Here is a 19510-nt window from a genome sequence, read left to right on the forward strand (position 1 = left end):
TGACGAAAGCGTAACAATTTTCATCATAACAGACATAGCTATTGCGGCGCTTGAAGACACCATTACGGTTGAAAGAGGTCTCAGCTGACACTACTATACCGCGCAGGATAATCCACTGGTATAACTGAATTCTGGATTCAAAATCATTTGGCCCTACTGCCTGCACGCGGTACTTATTATGCACGTTTAGTTGTTGTCCTCCCAACACAGTATTCTCCGAAGTATGCACTTCACAGACAAACTAGCACGAGGAAAACTTCACACTTTTTGTTGTTCAGGGTTAACAGTCACTTTTCGTGTCGTGCAGATATCTTGTCCAAATAATTTTGTAATTCGTTTTGATCTTCTGATGACTTTGTTATATAGTGAACGAGGACTTCTTCAAAAACAATCTAAGAAAGCTGCTCAGATTCTCCTCTAACGTTTTCTTTGGGAATCCTACCACATAACTTTGGTTTCACTAAATGATTTCCTGTAAACTACTACGGACTGCGACAGAAAACCACAAATCAAGTCGCACTGCTTAGACGATACTGTATAGGCATACAATTTGATTAGGAGACGCTTGTAAGGAACGGTGTCAAAACCTTTCTAGAAATTTGTGACTATGGCTATAACCTGAAATCCTCTGTCGATGGCACACATTACTTCGTGCGAATAAAGAGCCAGCATCGTTTCGCGTGGTAGATACTTTCTGAATAAGTACTGGTTATGTGTAAATACATTGTTTGCTTCGAAATATTTCATTATGCTGGAACACAGGATACGTTCCAAAATCCTACAACAAATCTTGTCAACGATATGGGTCTATAATTCAGTGGATTACGTACGTTTCTTTTCTTGTACATTGGTGTGACTTGTGCCGCTTTCCATTCTTTAGCTGCATGTCTTTTGCTGAGCGAGAGGTTGCACTTGACTGCTAAAAATGGAACTATTTCATCAACTTACTCTGAAAGGAACCTGACTGGTTTACAGTATGCACCGGAAGGCTTGCCTTTATTAAATGACAGGTTGCTTCGCTACACGAAGGTGTCTACTTCCAAATTACTCGTGTTGGCAACTCTAAAAAATGGTTCAAATGGCTCTGAGCACTATGGCACTTAACTTCTGAGGTCATCAGTCCCCTAGAATTCAGAACTACTTAAACCTAACTAACCTAAGGACATCACACACATCCACGCCCGAGGCAGGACTCGAACCTGCGACCGTAGCGGTTGCGCGGTTCCAGACTGTAGCGCCTAGAACCGCTCGACCACCTCGGTAGGCTTGGCAACTCTCCTTGAATCTGGAACACTTACTGCATCTTACTTTGTGATAGAATTTTGGAAAACCATGTTTACTAACTCCACTTTGATTGTGCTGTCGCTGTTAACATCACATTGCTGCAACACAGTGAAGGTACTGATTGAGTCTTCCCGGTGGTATACTATACATGCGATCATAATCTATTTGTATTTTCTGTCAAATTTAGAGCCAAAATTTCCTCTTGGGAACCATTAAAAGCATCTCGCACGGAAGTCACCGATAAGATTCGGAGCATCCGCCGGCAACCTTTGAGATCTTGCGTTCTTTAAAATTTGGCATGATCGTTTCGTTGCTTCTTTAGCAATGTTCTGACCTGTTTTGTGTACCACAGCGGATCTGTTCCGTATCCTATTAATTTATTTGGTATTAAACGCTTGACTATCATCAACACAATTTCTCTGAATGTGAGCATTCTTCTCTCACTAGCCGTGCTTGTACTCCGCCTTTAATGACCTGGTCGTTGACAAGACGTTAAATGTTAATCTTCCTTCCTTCCTTCTTTATCTTCCTTTATTTTCAGCTTATTTTCCACGTTATTCTCGTGTGTTTCCCGCTACCATGATACACAGTAACACGTTTATAACTGTCTGCAGCGAACCACGACAGTAACATTTATTGTATGTGTGCATAAAAATAAACTGTTCATCTATTCCTATAAAAATTCTTGGACAATGGTAGTGCCGCTAGGGAGCAAAAAGGAAATCCGGTACATTGCATGAGTAGTGATTTTGCTGCCTATGGCTCCACTGACTTTGAATTTGACACACCAGGCTTTCGACTACTTCTTCTTTGTTACTTTGTCTTGTTGCGTGTTATTTTTTGTGTCTGCTTCACCTCGGTATTTTCATTTCTCATTTATCTCGGCAATCAGTGATAAGTAGTCGGTGGAGGTGTTGTACGCTCCATCCTTTTTATGTTGGTAACGCCACATAGCGGTCTGTATGAAAATCACTGACTGTGCTGTGTGCAATCTGTGCCTGGTTGGCATTGTTGGAATATTTGCTATTGTAGTGTTGGGCAGTTGGATGTGAACAGCGCGTAGCGTTGCGCAGTTGGAGGTGAGCCGCCAGCAATGGTGGATGTGGGGAGAGAGATGGCAGAATTTTGTGAGCGGACGATATGGACGTGTGTCCGTCAAACCTAAACAGCCTACTTACAATATCCTAGCGATCTGTTTATCATAGCTTCAACTTTTGTTGTTTTTTCTCACCGGAGAGCTTCCCTTTCACCGTACATTCTTTTGTGTCTCTAAGGATTAGTATTTCCTGCTATCCGTTTCTTATCACATCTCGCTGATTAGGTATCTACTTTATTACCATATGGCAGCAGCATCATTGTATGCAGTCTCCTTCATTCTTTATTGCATCAAATTGTTATTGCACAGAGGTCTCCAGCTAACGGGATGACGAGGTGCAACTGTTGTGGGTACCGGCCAAAAATGCACGTGGTTTCTTGCTTAACTGGTACATATCACTAGAACACAAAAGAAATTGTTATTATGCACGAGACTGCTGCCACCTGGTGACACTCTGTAGTTTTATGTAGTTCTTTTGACAACTTTCCGGATGTACGGAGCCGGTTGTCAACATATACACATTTAACAGCAGTAGATGCGCTCTATCTGATGCATTTGACATCTCCGTGCCTTCCTTATATAGTTGTGGCATTTATTTCAGTGTACTTTTTTTTGCATGGGAGTGTCTTTTCTGTGGTTTACCTCCATGTTTTCAGTGGCCGGATGGCAATGTGCTACGCATACCTAACAATCTGAAGGCGTCAGTATAACTTTGCTAAAACTATTAATCAGGATATGTATCAACTGCGATCTGGGCAATGAAACTCCTGTTTTGGAAGCTTTTCCACAAAAGAAAATACATTACTATTATAATCCTACGTGAATTTGTTGCATAGAATGTGCCAGATTTCCGGGAAAGAACAAAATTACCTGTTTCGAACTGGCGCAAAAGATGATGACAGTTATGTTGTATAATTTAAAAACTCGAGTGTGATCCGGAAATACTTTGTTTCAGGTGATAATGGAGAGGAAGGAGGAGATACGCCTTCAAAAAGAAAGACAGAAGAGCGGCGAAGACAATGACTCCGAGTTAGGTGAGTGCTCTCCCTAGCCACCTAGTTACTTCCATAAGGATGATGCATTAGCTTACTTCCGTTGACAAACACAGGATTCTATTCCATAATACAGGATGTTTCAAAAAGAACGAGTGGTAACAAGGCTCCATATTTGATGATAAAAACATACTAGAAACACGTGTTGCATTGCAAAATACTCACAAAATCTTAAAGTTTTAGCTATTATTATAAATACTCTCTGTGCCCACCAGCTCCACCACGAACAACTTCTAGACGATAGCTAAATTCAGCATAACATTTACATAATGTATCCGCTTTTACAAAAGTTACGGCGGCTGTTATTCTGTTCTTCACTTCTTCTATGTCACGAGGTAAAGGGGAGACGAACACACTTTCCGTCACATATACCCACAAGAAAAAAATCGCATGGGGTCACGTCCAGTGATCTTGGAGGCCAAGAATGCAGGGCAGTGTCTCGGGTGTCATGCACCCCATCCAGCGTTGAGGCAGAGTACGTTTTTGTGCCAGTGTGATGGAGCTCCATCCTGTTGGAAATTAAGTCATCGGAATCCTTCTGAAGTTGTGGAAAAGCCGATTCTGCGGCATTTGAAGATAGCTCATTCCAGTCATCGTGTTTTCCTAAAACAAAGAAGCCTTACCTATGGCAAATGACACAAAAAATATTCACTTTAGGTGAGTCTCTTTCGTGTTCAGTAATATCGTGCGGTAACCGAGGTAAAAATGTATTTACTTCCGTGTTCTCTAGCAGAGCATTGCTAAAGTCGACATGTCCTTTTTTCACCAACCCGAAGAGCTTACACTAATTGTAGTCTGCATGGTTTATAGGCCAAACGACGCCCTAAAACTCTCCAGAGAGTCGTATGAAGCATTGCCGGTTCTCTGCTTGCGCGGTGAGTAGACTGTCGTGTACTCCGTTCAAGCTGCCTGGATACTTACTACTGCACAAGCATTCTGTTTCTTCAAATTGCGCCGGCCGCGGTGGTCTCGCGGTTCTAGGCGCGCAGTCCGGAACCGTGCGACTGCTACGGTCGCAGGTTCGAATCCTGCCTCGAGCATGGATGTGTGTGGTGTCCTTAGGTTAGTTAGGTTTAAGTAGTTCTAAGTTCTAGGGGACTTATGACCACAGCAGTTGAGTCCCATAGTGCTCAGAGCCATTTGAACCATCTTCAAATTGGCGATACCAACGACGAATGTTTTTGGGCGCAAGCAGATCGGTGCCAAACGTCGACAAAAAGCACGCTGGACCAAAATCACTGACTCACTCTTTGCAAACTTTCTTCCAGTTTACGTGTTATGGGGCACCACTTGCACACAACGAAGATAATGGAATGTAGTCGAATTAAGTCGGGCGATGCTGAGGGAATTAGATTAGGAAATGAGACACTTATAGTAGTAGATGAGTTTTGCCATTTGGGGAGCAAAATAACTGATAATGGTCGAAGTAGAATGGATATAAAATGTAGACTGGCAATGGCAAGGAAAGAGTTTCTGAAGAAGAGAAGTTTGTTAACATCGAGTATAGATTTAAGTGTCAGGAAGTCATTTCTGAAAGTATTTGTATGGAGTGTAGCCATGTATGGAAGTGAAACATGGACGATAAATAGTTTGGACAAGAAGAGAATAGAAGCTTTCGAAATGTGGTGCTACAGAAGAATGCTGAAGATTAGATGGGTAGATCACATAACTAATGAGGAAGTATTGAATAGTATTGGGGAGAAGAGATGTTTGTGGCACAACTTGACCAGAAGAAGGGATCGGTTGGTAGGACATGTTCTGAGGCATCAAGGGATCACCAATTTGGTATTGGAGAGCAGGGTGGAGGGTAAAAATCGTAGAGGGAGACCAAGAGATGAATACACTCAGCAGATTCAGAAGGATGTAGGCTGCAGTAGGTACTGGGAGATGAAGAAGCTTGCACAGGATAGAGTAGCATGGAGAGCTGCATCAAACCAGTCTCAGGACTGAAGACCACAACAACAACAACCAGTCTCATTAATGCGACCACCTGCCAAAAGCTTAAATAACCACTAGCGCGAAACGTACAGGAAGCGAGTCACCGAGATTCTGGAAGGTACTGACAGGTACGTGGAGCCATACCGAGTCCATTGCCGTGGCCAGCTGCCCTGGGATTATCGGTTGTGGATCCATGGCGTGAACAGCCCGATGGAAGAGGTCCCACAGATTCTCGATCAGATTTAACTCTGAGGAGTTTGGAGGCCAGGGAGTACGTTAAACTCATCCTGGTGCTCTTCAAACCACGCTCGTACATTGCGAGATATGTGACGCGTTACATTATCCTGCTGGTAGATGCCATCGTACTGAAGAAAAACAAACTGCATGTCGGGGTGCACATGGTCCCCAAGAATAGTGTCGATCTGTTGTCTTCCTACAGCCGTGTACCGCAAGTCTCTAGAGAACGGAAGGTTCGAAATGATTGGAAAAGAGCACAGGTAGTCCCACTCTTCAAGAAGGGTCGTCGAGCAGATGCGCAAAACTATAGACCTATATCTCTTACGTCGATCTGTTGTAGAATTTTAGAACATGTTTTTTGCTCGCGTATCATGTCGTTTTTGGAAACCCAGAATCTACTCTGTAGGAATCAACATGGATTCCGGAAACAGGGATCGTGTGAGACCCAACTCGCTTTATTTGTTCATGAGACCCAGAAAATATTAGATACGGGCTCCCAGGTAGATGCTATTTTCCTTTACTTCCGGAAGACGTTCGATACAGTTCCGCACTGTCGCCTGATAAACAAAGTAAGAGCCTACGGAATATCAGACCAGCTGTGTGGCTGGATTGAAGAGTTTTTTGCAAACAGAACACAGCACGTTGTTATCAATGGAGAGACGTCTACAGACGTTAAAGTAACCTCTGGCGTGCCACAGAGGAGTGTTATGGGACCATTGCTTTTCACAATATATATAAATGACCTAGTAGATAGTGTCGGAAGCTCCATGCGGCTTTTCGCGGATGACGCTGTAGTATACAGAGAAGTTGCAGCATTAGAAAATTGTAGCGAAATGCAGGAAGATCTGCAGCGGATAGGCACTTGGTGCAAGGAGTGGCAACTGACCCTTAACGTAGACAAATGTAATGTATTGCGAATACATAGAAAGAAGGGTGCTTTATTGTACGATTATATGATAGCGGAACAAACACTGGTAGCAGATACGTCTGTAAAATATCTGGGAGTATGCGTGCGGAACGATTTGAAGTGGAATGATCAAATAAAATTAATTGTTGGTAAGGCGGGTACCAGGTTGAGATTCATTGGGAGAGTCCTTAGAAAATGTAGTCCATCAACAAAGGAGGTGGCTTGCAAAACACTCGTTCGACCTACACTTGAGTATTGCTCATCAGTGTGGGATCCGTACCAGATCGGCTTGACGGAGGAGATAGAGAAGATCCAAAGACGAGCGGCGCGTTTCGTCACAGGGTTATTTGGTAATCGTGATAGCGTAACGCAGATGTTTTGCAAACTCAAGTGGCAGACTCTGCAAGAGAGGCGCTCTGCATCGCGGTGTAGCTTGCTCGCCAAGTTTCGAGAGGGTGCGTTTCTGGATGAGGTATCGAATATATTGCTTCCCCCTACTTATACCTCCCGAGGAGATCACGAATGTAAAATTAGATTCGAGCGCGCACGGAGGCTTTCAGACAGTCGTTCTTCCCGCGAACCATACGCGACTGGAAAAGTGCCCTACACCACACACCGTTGGGTGGCTTGCGGAGTATAAATGTAGATGTAGATGTAGAATCACCCAGTGAATGCCACGAAAACATTCCCCAGACCATAACGCTTCCTCCTGGTTGCAGCGTGTCTGGTTTTAGACGTTTCACGGCATACACGCCAGCGGCATCTATCCTATGGAACATAAAACGTGTTTCATCTCCAAAGACCACCTGTCGCCACTTAATGGGTGTCCAGTTGCGGTAGTGACGTGCAAATCCAGCCTTCATCGCCGATGGACAGCAGTCAGCATGGGAGCATGCAGCAGGTACCTGCTGCGAAGGTCCGGACGCCGCAACGTTCGCTGAAAGGTCGTTGAGGAGACACTCTTTGCAGCCCCTTGGTTCACCTGGGCGGTCTGTTGCTCAACAAGGGCACGTCTGTTCACCCGCGTACATCTGCACAGCCGTCATTCACCCCTGTCATCTGTGGCCCATGGTACACCGCAGTTGTGTCGCCGTCGGTTTTGGATAGCACCATTTTCCTATGCACAGAGATACTTTAACCATGCGGGTACGACAACAGTTTTCAAATTTAGCTCTTAAGGCCGGTATTACACTATCAAATTTCTTTGTCAAAGATTTGATCAAAGATGTAATCAAATATTCTGTCAAATATATTTGACAAAGATCTTTGACGTAGTGCTAGAATGGGTATTACACTTTCATCATATTTTTCATCAAAGTTCAAGATGTCTGACAACAAGAAGTTGTTATTAACCGCAGCAGTTGCGTGTACCACAATTGCACTGTGTGCACATGCAGAAGAGAAGTGGGGGAAAAACAGGAAACACACCTGGGTGAAGCCGTGGGTTTTACGACAACACGATAAAAGCATTCAACAAAACTTGTTACGTGAGCTTATAGTGGAGGACGTCGAGTCGTACATCAATTACTTAAGAATGGATGAGCATACATTTCTTCGCTTCTCGCGCCCGGGTTCCCGGGTTCGATTCCCGGCGGGGTCAGGGATTTTCTCTGCCTCGTGATGACTGGGTGTTGTGTGATGTCCTTAGGTTAGTTAGGTTTAAGTAGTTCTAAGTTCTAGGGGACTGATGACCTTAGATGTTAAGTCCTATAGTGCTCAGAGCCATTTGAACCATACATTTCCGTATGTCCTCAATGAAGTGTAGCCTCATATCACAAAGCACAATATTCACTTAAGAACCGCTACATCTGCACAAGACAGGCTCAATGTAACACAACGATTGATTCCTTGCTACAGGAGAGGGTTGGGTTAGGTTATGTTAGGTTAGGTCAGGTCAGGTCTCCAATCTTGTTAATCTATTTTTGTATTCAGCGTGCTTCACGTTGTAAAGCGCCTCATCAGCTTCATACATCTCTATTAATTTTGTAGTTGTCGGCACACACCACTTGTATTTACCAGCAATGTTTATTAAAACACTACAGACGACAGAATGCTGCAGCGATGCTAGCGCTCCAGGTGGTGACATGTCACATTGCAGTGAACAGAAGACAAGCGACTTCTTTGATCAAATCTACAGCGAGGCCCTAGATTTGATCAAATATTGGACAACATTTGACGAAGTTCCCTATTACACCATCAAATATCTTTGACAAAGATACTGGACAAAGAAATTTGATAGTGTAATACCGGCCTTAGGAAACGCTTCCACTGTTGTCCCGAAAAAAAAAATGGCTCTGAGCACTATGGGACTTAACATCTGAGGTCATCAGTCCCCTAGAACTTAGAACTACTTAAACCTAACTAACCTAAGGACATCACACACATCCATGCCCGACACAGGATTCGAACCTGCGACCGTAGCGGTCGCGCGGTTCCAGACTGAAGCGCCTAGAACCGCTTCGCCACCCCGGCCGGCCGTTGTCCCGAAAGGCAATGATCATGTACGTTTGGGCGTCAGATAAATCGCTCCGTTTCCGCATTACGACAACGACTGTACTGTGTTCCGTGTGCTCCCAACACGCTTTGCATACCCTGGAGTGGTAGTGCTGCCACCTGCCGTGTGCGACTATTGCATGTCGACGTGGAACATGAGCGGTGGTCACGTAACTGGACCGCGCATTTCAACTCTGTGATTTTGGACAACAGCTTGAGCATGCCTTTAGAGATGCTTACGGCGCTAAAGCTACTTTTGTGTGTGTGCGTTTTCGCGCGCCAGGCAGCAGCATCCCAGGACGCTGCGGGTAAGCGGGGAGTTTTGAGTCAGGCATCGTTCCGCTGACGCAACAGCACGACTTCCTGGACGATAACTCGTTGCCTCGTCAGGCGGCGAGTCACTCGCACCACAAAACAGCGCGCTTCGGCGATACGACTTTCCTCGCCTTATCGTCTCGCCCGCAGGATAGTGAGTCACAGTGCAGCTGGAACCGTCGTCGTCTGCTCTCACCGTAACACCTGTGAAGTTTCTTGTCATTATAATACGTCTTATTGACCCTGGAAAGGGCAATCGTGATGCTCGCTGCGAGGTGTATGCGTTTCTTTCCTTGTAACTATTCTAATTGCGAACGAGCTAATTGAGACGGAAGAAAGGAGGGAAGGTAGGTTCAGGTTTAACATGCCGTCGACGACATGGTCAGTAAGGACACAACTCGGATTGGGGGATCACGGGGAAGGAAACCGGTAGCGCCCTTTCAAAGGGAGATGATGAGAAACCTTAGTGAGGATCGCCAGACGGAGATCTGAACCCTCGCTCGCCGGAGTACGAGTCCATTGTGTTACAACAGTGCCAGCCAGCTCTATGGCTAAGAAAATGGACTCGTATTCTTGAGAAGGTTGTATTTTAATCCATCCCCAGCCCATACAATTTGATTCTCCCAGGCTTCAATAAATCTGTTCACGTGGTGGTGTTTGACGCAGTGTTAAAAAAAGTGGGTCTGAGCACTATGGGACTTAACTTCTGAGGTCATCAGTCCCCTAGAACTTAGAACTACTTAAACCTAACTAACCTAAGGACATCACACACAGCCATGCCCGAGGCGTAGCAGTCACGCGGCTCCGGAATGAACGCCTAGAACCGCGAGACCACCGCGGCCGGCGCAGTGTTAAAAGATTGAAGCTGTAGTTGCATCAGTCAGACCTGTACAGGTAGCAACCTGGTACAAAGATCCTTAATATAGAGATATTTGCACATTAAGAGAAGGAAAAGCAATTGAGTAGCCCTCCAGTACAGAAACGGCGAAAATGCGTTGTAAGGGCCAATGACAAAATTTGCTAGAAGACCATAGACAGGGTCTGCTGTCCAATTAGAAACGTCTTCTTTCTAAGTGTACATGGCGCCTTTCCTTCAGAAAATGTGAGATTCTGAGTTACGTGTAACGTTTTACTACAAGTGGCAAATGGGTGCCCGCTAGATTAGCATTTTTACATTGTTGATCACGATGATAGGATGAGGGTGGAACTCAACGCCGCAACATCAACAGACACACTCCGCAATCCGCTATTTAATGCATAGCGTAGGATATTTCTTGCCAATATTAGCGAGTTTCAGTTCTATTCCATTCGCGTGTGGAACGAAAGAAAATTGATATCGTGCCCTAATATCCTCTAGCTTATTCTCTCGGTTCCTACGCGAGATATCGACGGAAGCAACAAAATTATTGCACATGTTTCTTCCAATAACGCTTAGCTGATAGGACTCGCGAGACCAACATTGTCTTTCTACAAAGATTCCCATCTAAGTCCTCAGGGCACCTCCATTACACTGTCATGATCTGTAAAGCCTTGTTATGACTTTAGCGGCGATTCTCTGAATTCGTCTAATGTTTACTGTCTCTACTACTTGTAAAGGACTCCAAACGCCTGGAACCGCGCGACCGCTACGGTCGCAGGTCCGAATCCTGCCTCGGGCATGGATGTGTGTGATGTCCTTAGGTTAGTTAGGTTTAAGTAGTTCTAAGTTCTAGGGGACTGATGACCTCAAATGTTAAGTTCGATAATGCTCAGAGCCATTTGAACCGTTTTGACTCCAAACACTGGAGCAGACACTTGGAATTGGTCGTACAAGTGCCTTGCACGGGGTTTCCTTTACATGTGCACAGCACTTATCCAGAATCCTCCTGACGTTCACCGTCCCTACTATTCATTTCATGTGTTCGGCACTATTTATATCACTTCATAGTATTAGCCATATAAAGGCTTAGTCATTCCTTTTAATTCGTGAACGGTTCCAGGTACTGAAACGCGGTTTTTTGCAATTGATAGGGGCACGTAATATTTTGTATGGATAATGCGCTGAACTCTGGCACTATCCGAGATATTTAAACAAGTGTGTTTTTTTTCTAAATGTAACCTTATACTTTTCATTACTGCGATCAACGGCTCTTTGAAAGACAATTACAGTGGTATGGAGATTGTTGATATTGACTTTGAAACCTCTCGCAAAACAATCCGATGATCGTACTAAAACACGAAAGCAATGAGGCCACAGTCAGCTACTGCGCTGTAAGTACCGCCAAGCAGAAACCTCATGCCAGGCTCCGTCGTTATATGCAGCAAGACAGGCCTAAACTACTAAAATGTCCGCCCCCAGTAGCTGAGTGGTCAGCACGACCGACTGTCAATCCTAAGGGCCCGGGTTCGATTCCCGCCTGGGTCGGAGATTTTCTCCGCTCAGGGACTGGGTGTTGTGTTGTCCTAATCATCATCATTTCATCACCATCGACGCGCAGGTCGCCGAAGTGGCGTCAACTCGAAAGACTTGCACCAGGCGAACGGTCTACCCGACGGGAGGCCCTAGCCACACGACGTTCACTGGTCATCGGGGCTCAAATCGAATCGGGACTCATCGCTCAAGACAATTTTATTCCATTCAATGAGATTCCAGGCCGAAGACTTCTCCGGAGACACCCCGGACAACGATGGGATACCATCCTGAGTGCACTGGCCATACGGCTTGACAACCAGGAGTGATGGTCTACGGTGCCATTTCTTTTCATAACATGAACTCTTTGGTTGTCATCCACGGCACCCTTATAACACAGCGTTAGTTCGACGATATTCTAAGCCCCATTTTGCTGCCCTTCATGGCTTACATTTCAGCAAGATAATACCCGCCGCATACGACGAGAGTTTCTACTGCTTGTCTTCGTGCTTGCCAAACCCTACCTTGGCCAGCAAGGTTGCCGGATCTCTCCACAACTGAGAACGCTTAGAGAATTATAGGCAGGGCCTTCCAGCCAACTCGGAATTTTGGCAATCTAACGCGCCAGTTGGACAGAATTCGAAAAATTGTCCCTCAGGAGAAAATACAAATCTATCAATCAACGCCAAGCCGAATAACTGCTTGCATAAGGCCCAGACCTGGACCAACGCGTTCCTGACTTGTATTGTATCGTATGTTAACCGGGGATCTAGAAACGACGGAGAGGCTCCGTCAACGCCGCAGCCGCAGGGGTCCACAACCCCACAACAGACTACCGCAGTCCACTTCACTCCTCCGCCGCCCCACGCCGAACCCAGGGTTATTGTGCAGTTCGCCCCCGGTGGACCCCCCAGGGAACGTCTCACATCAGACGAGTGTAACCCCTATGTTTACGTGGTAGAGTAACAGTGGTGTACGCTTACGTGGAGAACTTGCTTTTGCACAGCAATCGCCGACATAGTGTAGATGAGGCGGAATAAGGGGAACCAGCCCGCATTTGCAGAGGCAGTGGAAAACCGCCTAAAAACCATCGACAGACTGGCCGGATCACCGGACCTCGACCCAAGTCCGCCGGGCGGATTCGTGCCGGGGGCCAGGCACTCCTTCCCACTCCGGAAAGCCGTGCGTGTTCCTGACTTACTCAATTTGTGAAGCTCTTTGTTTTGAACAAACAATCCAATTTTTCTGAAATTGCAATCATTTGTTTGTATGTACTTGTACGTCACATCTAACGAGTTCTGTCCCAATCGGATAATTCCTTCGTGGTGTGTCACTTTTTTAAAAATTAAACTTACTTTCTGTTTTCACATTTCGACATGTTTCTTGATAACCTGGAGACAGTCATTGGTAAACAGGGAGAGATGTTCCACCAGGATATTCGAGAAATAGAGAAGAGATACCAATGACGACGAACACTTCAATGATTGCAGATTATTGTTGGATGCTGTGCAAGGATTCTTGGGAAAAACACAAGGAAAAATCCAAGAGACAGACATTCGATACCAAATGAACAAGATTTTAGTGATGTGTTTATAAAGTGAACGGGAATGTTAAATTTGGTGTAAAAAGACTTAAAAGTCGTTTTATAATTCGTATACAAATGATGATCGTATAATTTTTTGAAGAAACTATGTGAATATTTCATTCTTGATTTGTCAAAAATCCTGATGTGATGCGGAAGAGCAAAACTCATTTTTCAAATCACTGGGATTGAAATATTACGAATCGCTTTTGAAATGCAATACAGCTCTCGTTAAGTTTTAATTTGTAGACCGAGGTAATTATAACATACCCAAAGTCAGTTAACTCGCGCCGTGGTGCCATGTTCACTACACAAGTCTATAATAGATTGCTTAGGTTACATATCGTCTACAATCGCTTCGTAATACGCAGCATGCGGGCGTTGTACATGGCAGATCTTCAAATGTAACACCGTGAGTTTTGGCCGCTTAGTTTCGAATTTCAGGATGATGTCATCGGTAAGATTACGACGAACTTGTTCTGTGTTCCTTGTCCAGCTGAGACCATTATTCATATATAATCTACTCATTGTCGAAGGAGCGTTAAATGGTAGCATATTTACTTTCATGCCTTGTAGAATTTGATATAAACGTCTGTAAGCCAACCAGTTTGTTATGGATTCGAACTGTGAACTCGGTGTGAAAGCAAACAGTTCTGCTTTTGGCATCGAAGGTATGGTTCTCTGTTTTTGAAATCCAACTGCTGGCATCAGTGTACGCCACTGATAGACAGCAGATCCAAGCTAAAACTGTGACTTGTGATACTGAAACAAATATCTGAGTGTTAATGTGAACCGTAAAATGCTGCAGTTTTTCGTGAAACATCCAGAATCAAATCATTTAGAAAATTCGCTAGCAACTTCTTGGAGATATTTTGGTACTTCTATGAAGTAATGCTCCGAGATCTGTGGGTGTGTTCATTAGCTCATTCTCTGTTGATGACACCAGGGAGAAAATAAATGGCTGCTCTCTCTGAATATTACCGGATTCTTTGTATAGTAGTTGGAAGTTGATAATTTTGTACCTAATATCCACGGAATTTCTCACTGCTCTAAAAAGTTATTAGCGCCAGTATTTTACAATTGAATAATAGTGAGCCATTTCCAGCAGTCGACACGGAGGTATAATGTTGATATAGCAATAGAAGTTCCCATCAGAGCGTTTCGGTGTAAAATCAAGCGACATATATTCACATCACATAGGTTATACTCCTGCGCCAAAAGTGTCCTAGACAAAAACAATAAAGACGTCGTCTTAATATGTGTCTCTGTCACTGTTTGTTTGTGTGTGTGTGTGTGTGTGTGTGTGTGTGTGTGTGTGTGTGTGTGTGTGTGTGTGTGAGTGAGTGTGAGCGCAAAAGAAAGAGGTCAATGAGTTATGAAACAAATATTCTAAGATATTGAAACCAGCTCTACAGAATGTCCCAGGGGGAATGGTCACTTGGTCACTATTCACGCATAAGACAGGAACAATCATTCGAAGCAAAAAGATGTAGGAAGCATGAGCTCTATAATGCTAATCTTAAGAGCTTTCAGGATTTGTTCAGTAGAAAAGATGTGTTGACAACGAGGAACAGTGTTAAGCAGTTTCGAGTCCATGTTTACTGGAGCCATTTTTTTATTTTTTTGTCCATACTACCATCTCCCAAAACATGGAAGCAAAGAACTTGCAGAAAAAGATGAACAAGTGCTCATAGCTCTTAAGATATGCATTTTAGAGCCCATGCCCACTATACTCTTTTGCTTCGAGTGATGGTTTCTGTCTTATCCCTGAATATCCTGGGATGGCCTGTGTACAAGCGACAACAGACAGTCCAATATGAAATCAAGTCGTTTCTCTACAGCTGATGTAATGACCACAAACTCTGTACGACTCAGGCTGAACAGAAAACTATGACCCAGAAGATCCAGCGATGTCTAGGTCCAAAGTTGATATCACAAAGCTTTCCATTACTGACGATGTTTGTTTTTTTTTTCAGAATCACGAGATCGAAGTTTCAGCGCAAGTCTAGAATCTATTATCCTCCCTTTAAGAATCTAAGTAAAGGATTCCTTTGAAAACTCCCTTATAATCTGTCTGCCAAAAAATAAAAAACTGGGCCTTGTGTACTTGTCTAAAATCACTCATTTGGCGCAACTTCCAAATTCATGCGTTAAGAGACAGATAACTGCAAGCGAGGAACAGTGACCAGTAGGTGATCGTGCCTTACCATTCCAACAGAGGCAATGTCTTGCCGCAAAACCGTTCTTTTGCTGCAGCATCAGGCAGGTAGCAAAATCTCAGTGAAATGTACCTGCTGCCTCTGCGCCTTCAGCAAAGAAGAACTAGGACCTAGCCTTACCGTGAAAGCAGCACGAAACCATAAACCTGGCGCTTGGGCCGTAGAACATTCGCAGATCAGCACTTCTGTGAATTATCAGCGGACCAGTGTTCCAGTGTAGTTCTGTATGGGTTCCTAAATGACTGTATATAAAGTGATTGTGACGAAACCAGAATCTGCGAGCAGCCTGTGTGACTTAACTCTGTGCACATGTACTTCACGTTCACCGTGTCAATGTGCTACCGATGGCTTCTGTAACTAGTTGCCTTCTGTTTGCCTTAATGCTTTCTCACAAGGTAGTCTCCTTCTCCTGGTCTGCCATCAAACAACATTATGTTCTCAACCTGAGTTCTTATTTCTTCATAAAACTTTCTTTCATATTTTGTGTCACCTCCAAGATACCAAAAAATAGTGGTAAACAGCCTGAATGAATAAAGCATCTTGACTGACTCATGGTGAACATTGTCGCGTTTAGTTGCTTCTACAGGCAGAGACTTGAAGTGCTAATCAAAGAGCTGCTCTGTGATAAGCTCAACCGTCGGTTCCCCTACGTCTGTTGTTAATAGCTGTCAAGTGCTTTGAGCAAAACCTTTAAATCTCAGGAAGCAGCACACTACGTGATGCCCGATTTCCACACTAGCTGTGCAGGAATTGTATACTTAAGTGTCTTCAAAAGCTGCAGTCATCAGGCTAGCCATCAACTCGGAGTAAAACCGTACCACAATCGCCCTTACTATGTGCTTTACACATTCCATCGGCCCTCAGTTTCATAGGCTCATAATGCATGTGGAATCGATTGATATTTTGTCATCCCCAAAAACTACAGTAAATGGACACTAATAATCATGCTTCAGAGTTCAAAGGAAAATAAACTGTCAAAAATGGCTAGTTTAAGTCCGAATACAAATTGAAAGCTGACTCCATTTCCCACACACCAAGGTGACATACGGCCTGCTCTCATAACTTCTATGAGAACCAAACACAATTTTTTTTTGGATTGTTTGGGGGGAAGAGACCAAACAGCGAGGTCATCGGTCTCATCGGATTAGGGAAGGACGGGGAAGGAAGTCGGCCATGCCCTTTCAAAGGAACCATCCCGGCATTTGCCTGGAGCGATTTAGGGAAATCACAGAAAACCTAAATCAGGATGGCCGGACGCGGGATTGAACCGTCGTCCTCCCGAATGCGAGTCCAGTGTGCTAACCACTGAGCCACCTCGCTCCGTCCAAACACAAGTCAGTTCATCAGTTCGTTCCCTATTTGGACATAATTGTGCGTGTACCCTGTTATGTACTGAACATCAGAAAACCAAACGCTCTTATTGTCTGATTTGATCCAGTATAAATAGTTCTGAAAGCCTGCGACAGTGAAAACAGTAGGTTTGTTTATAAATAACTCATCTGCCGCCAGTCACGATTTTCTTTATTTTATTTTTCGCACGACGCGTTTCCGGAAATGATTCCCATTTTCAAGTGCGTTTTTTGTGTTTGTTATGCCATTTCTATGTCATGCAAGTATCCACATTAAAGAAGTGGCTTTAAAGTAATGACGAGACGGTTATCTATACTCTGACCTCAGATAAAAAGTAAATGTAAACGCGGTCCACAGACCCAGGTGGGCCATCGTGTCCGACCGACCGCCGGTTCATCCTCCGCGAATGTTTCGATGCGATGCAGTATGGCGCGGCGTGCGGCCGGCCCATTACTCTTCCGACCACCGGCATTTTTCGTGACACGGAGCCACTACTACTGGATCAAGTAGCTTCTCAATTAGCATTACGGGGCTGAGGGTACTCCGTTCCAGTCCTCCCAGCAAACGAAAACCTCTGGCAAGTACCGCCAGTCGAACCCTGGTCGTCCACGTGGTAGTCGGTTACACTGACCAATGAGCCACGGAGGTGAACTCAGTCCTCAGAATGATTTTCAGAAATTAGTGACAACTTCGTTAGCTCACTCATGTTCTGTCCTCAAAGTGTTTTTGGAAAAGCATTGACATTTTTGCGGTTAAACTGCCTCTAGGAACTGTCAGATGTCGCTGATCGCTGAACAGTTCTTTGATTATAAATGGCTGTTGGGTGTTCAGTGAATCTAAACTGAGTTCTTCTGACTACAGATATAAAATTTACACCATAATGCGACCTTGTTCGCTTCTAGGCCGTAATGCTGAGTCTCCTCTGGATGCTAACAAACAAAGATTTGTGTATAAAATATTGGTTTGGTACGTAGGTTCGAAGCATTTTTCCATGAGTTTAATAAACACAACAATTACACATAACAGAGACTTTTGCCATCAATAATATATTGTCCTTCATTATTTATAGCAGTCTACCAATGCTGGGTGACTTTTCGATTCCGCGACTGTAGAAATCACGTGGTTTTGAGGCGAAGAAGTCGTCGAGCCATGTTCGGAGCGCATTTTCATCCGGAGGGGAAGTTCCTGGAAGGTTGTTCGGTAGAGAGCGCAAAAGGTAAAAATCTGAGGGCGCAAGAACAGGTGAATGACTTCCCAACTCAACTCCTGTGTAGTGCTTTTTGTCAGTGTAGCTGAAAGCGGACTGGCGTTATCGTAGGTTAGCATCACTTCACGCAGTCTTCCTGGTCGTTATTCTTGGACTGTGTCTGCAAGACGTCTCAGTTATTGACAATAAATGTCAGCAGTGACTGTTACACCTCGAGGAAACAATTCGCAGTACACCATACTGTCGCTGTCCCACCAGATGCATAACATTATCATTTGTGGATGTGCACAGCTCATTGTACAGAGAGTTGCTGCACTGTTTGGGCTCAGTCATTCCTTTATTTTCCTTAAGTTATCAGAAAGACACCATTTCTCGTCACCAGTAACGATACGGGATATGTACTGTCGACGTTGTTCACGAGCCAGTTGATGAAGAGCAAGCAGAGATGCTCACATGTCCATCCGCTGATTTTTGTGATTTTGGATTAAAGCAAGCAGTACCCATACACCCAAGTTTTGAATGCCGCACGATGGTATAATGATCACAGTTCATCACATTTGTCAGTTATCGAGTACAGTGAAGCGGTTAATTGTGGATTAATGAGTCAGACGATCTTCATCCAACCCCGAAGGTCTTCCTGAACGTGGATGGCACTAATGTCAAAACGTTCCTCCTTAAAACATCTTTGACTGCCAGTGGAGGAGAAACAGTGAAGCACAGATGCTAATCGCAGAACTGTATGCCAGTGTCTGAGTTACGCTCCAAACCTTTACACAATGTTGTTGATGATCCGTCTGGAGAATGGGAATGATAAGTTCAGCATCTATTTCGACGTTTTCATCACGCCTGAAGAGACTGACAGCCAACACCAACTAGCCAGAAAACACTCTCTCGAAGACGGAAGGCTAAAGAACTCTGGAACTTCCCAGACTCGCGTAACGCAGGAAAATAACCATTTCTTACAAGGGGTCGACCTGCACCAGATAAAAGCGGTTGTTCACAGATTCCGTGGAATATGGTATGGTTAGCAGCAGTCCAGGTGGTAGCCACTAGAAAGGATCGTGTGCTTTGTCAACCGCGCGATAACCTTGGGTTCGGTGTGGGGCGTCGGTGGGGTGAGTGGCCTGCTGTAGCCTGTTGTGGAGCTGTGAACCACTAAGGGCTACGTTGGGGACGAAGCCTCTCCGTCGTTTCTGGGTCCCCCGTGCAATACATACATGCATAACATCTACAGAACACCTCCACCACAGATGTCAGCATTGACATCTCACGTCATCACAGCCAACGCAGAACGTCGCATTTCAGAGCCATCGAACACCGAATATAAAAAGGACCTATGAGTCACACAGATCAAAAAAGTAAATGCAGTTACATTAAAACAGTTGCTCTTAAAAGCGGTAATGATCCTATAATAACAGACAAACTCCGCAACAAAATTAAA

At 44.5% G+C, this 19510-nt stretch overlaps 1 protein-coding gene across 1 annotated transcript in view; it reads left to right on the plus strand.

The window, feature by feature from the left end:
* LOC126455500 (cytochrome P450 4c3) overlaps positions 1-19510 on the plus strand; it is a 295097-nt gene that overhangs the window by 127466 nt on the left and 148121 nt on the right. Inside the window, exons 7-8 of the mRNA XM_050091254.1 lie at positions 3336-3414; positions 15270-15292. Of these exons, the coding sequence (XP_049947211.1) occupies positions 3336-3414; positions 15270-15292 (102 nt within the window). The remainder of the gene's footprint in view (positions 1-3335; positions 3415-15269; positions 15293-19510) is intronic.

Source organism: Schistocerca serialis, chromosome 1 (genome assembly GCF_023864345.2).
Source record: "Schistocerca serialis cubense isolate TAMUIC-IGC-003099 chromosome 1, iqSchSeri2.2, whole genome shotgun sequence".
Classification (NCBI taxonomy): domain Eukaryota; kingdom Metazoa; phylum Arthropoda; class Insecta; order Orthoptera; family Acrididae; genus Schistocerca; species Schistocerca serialis.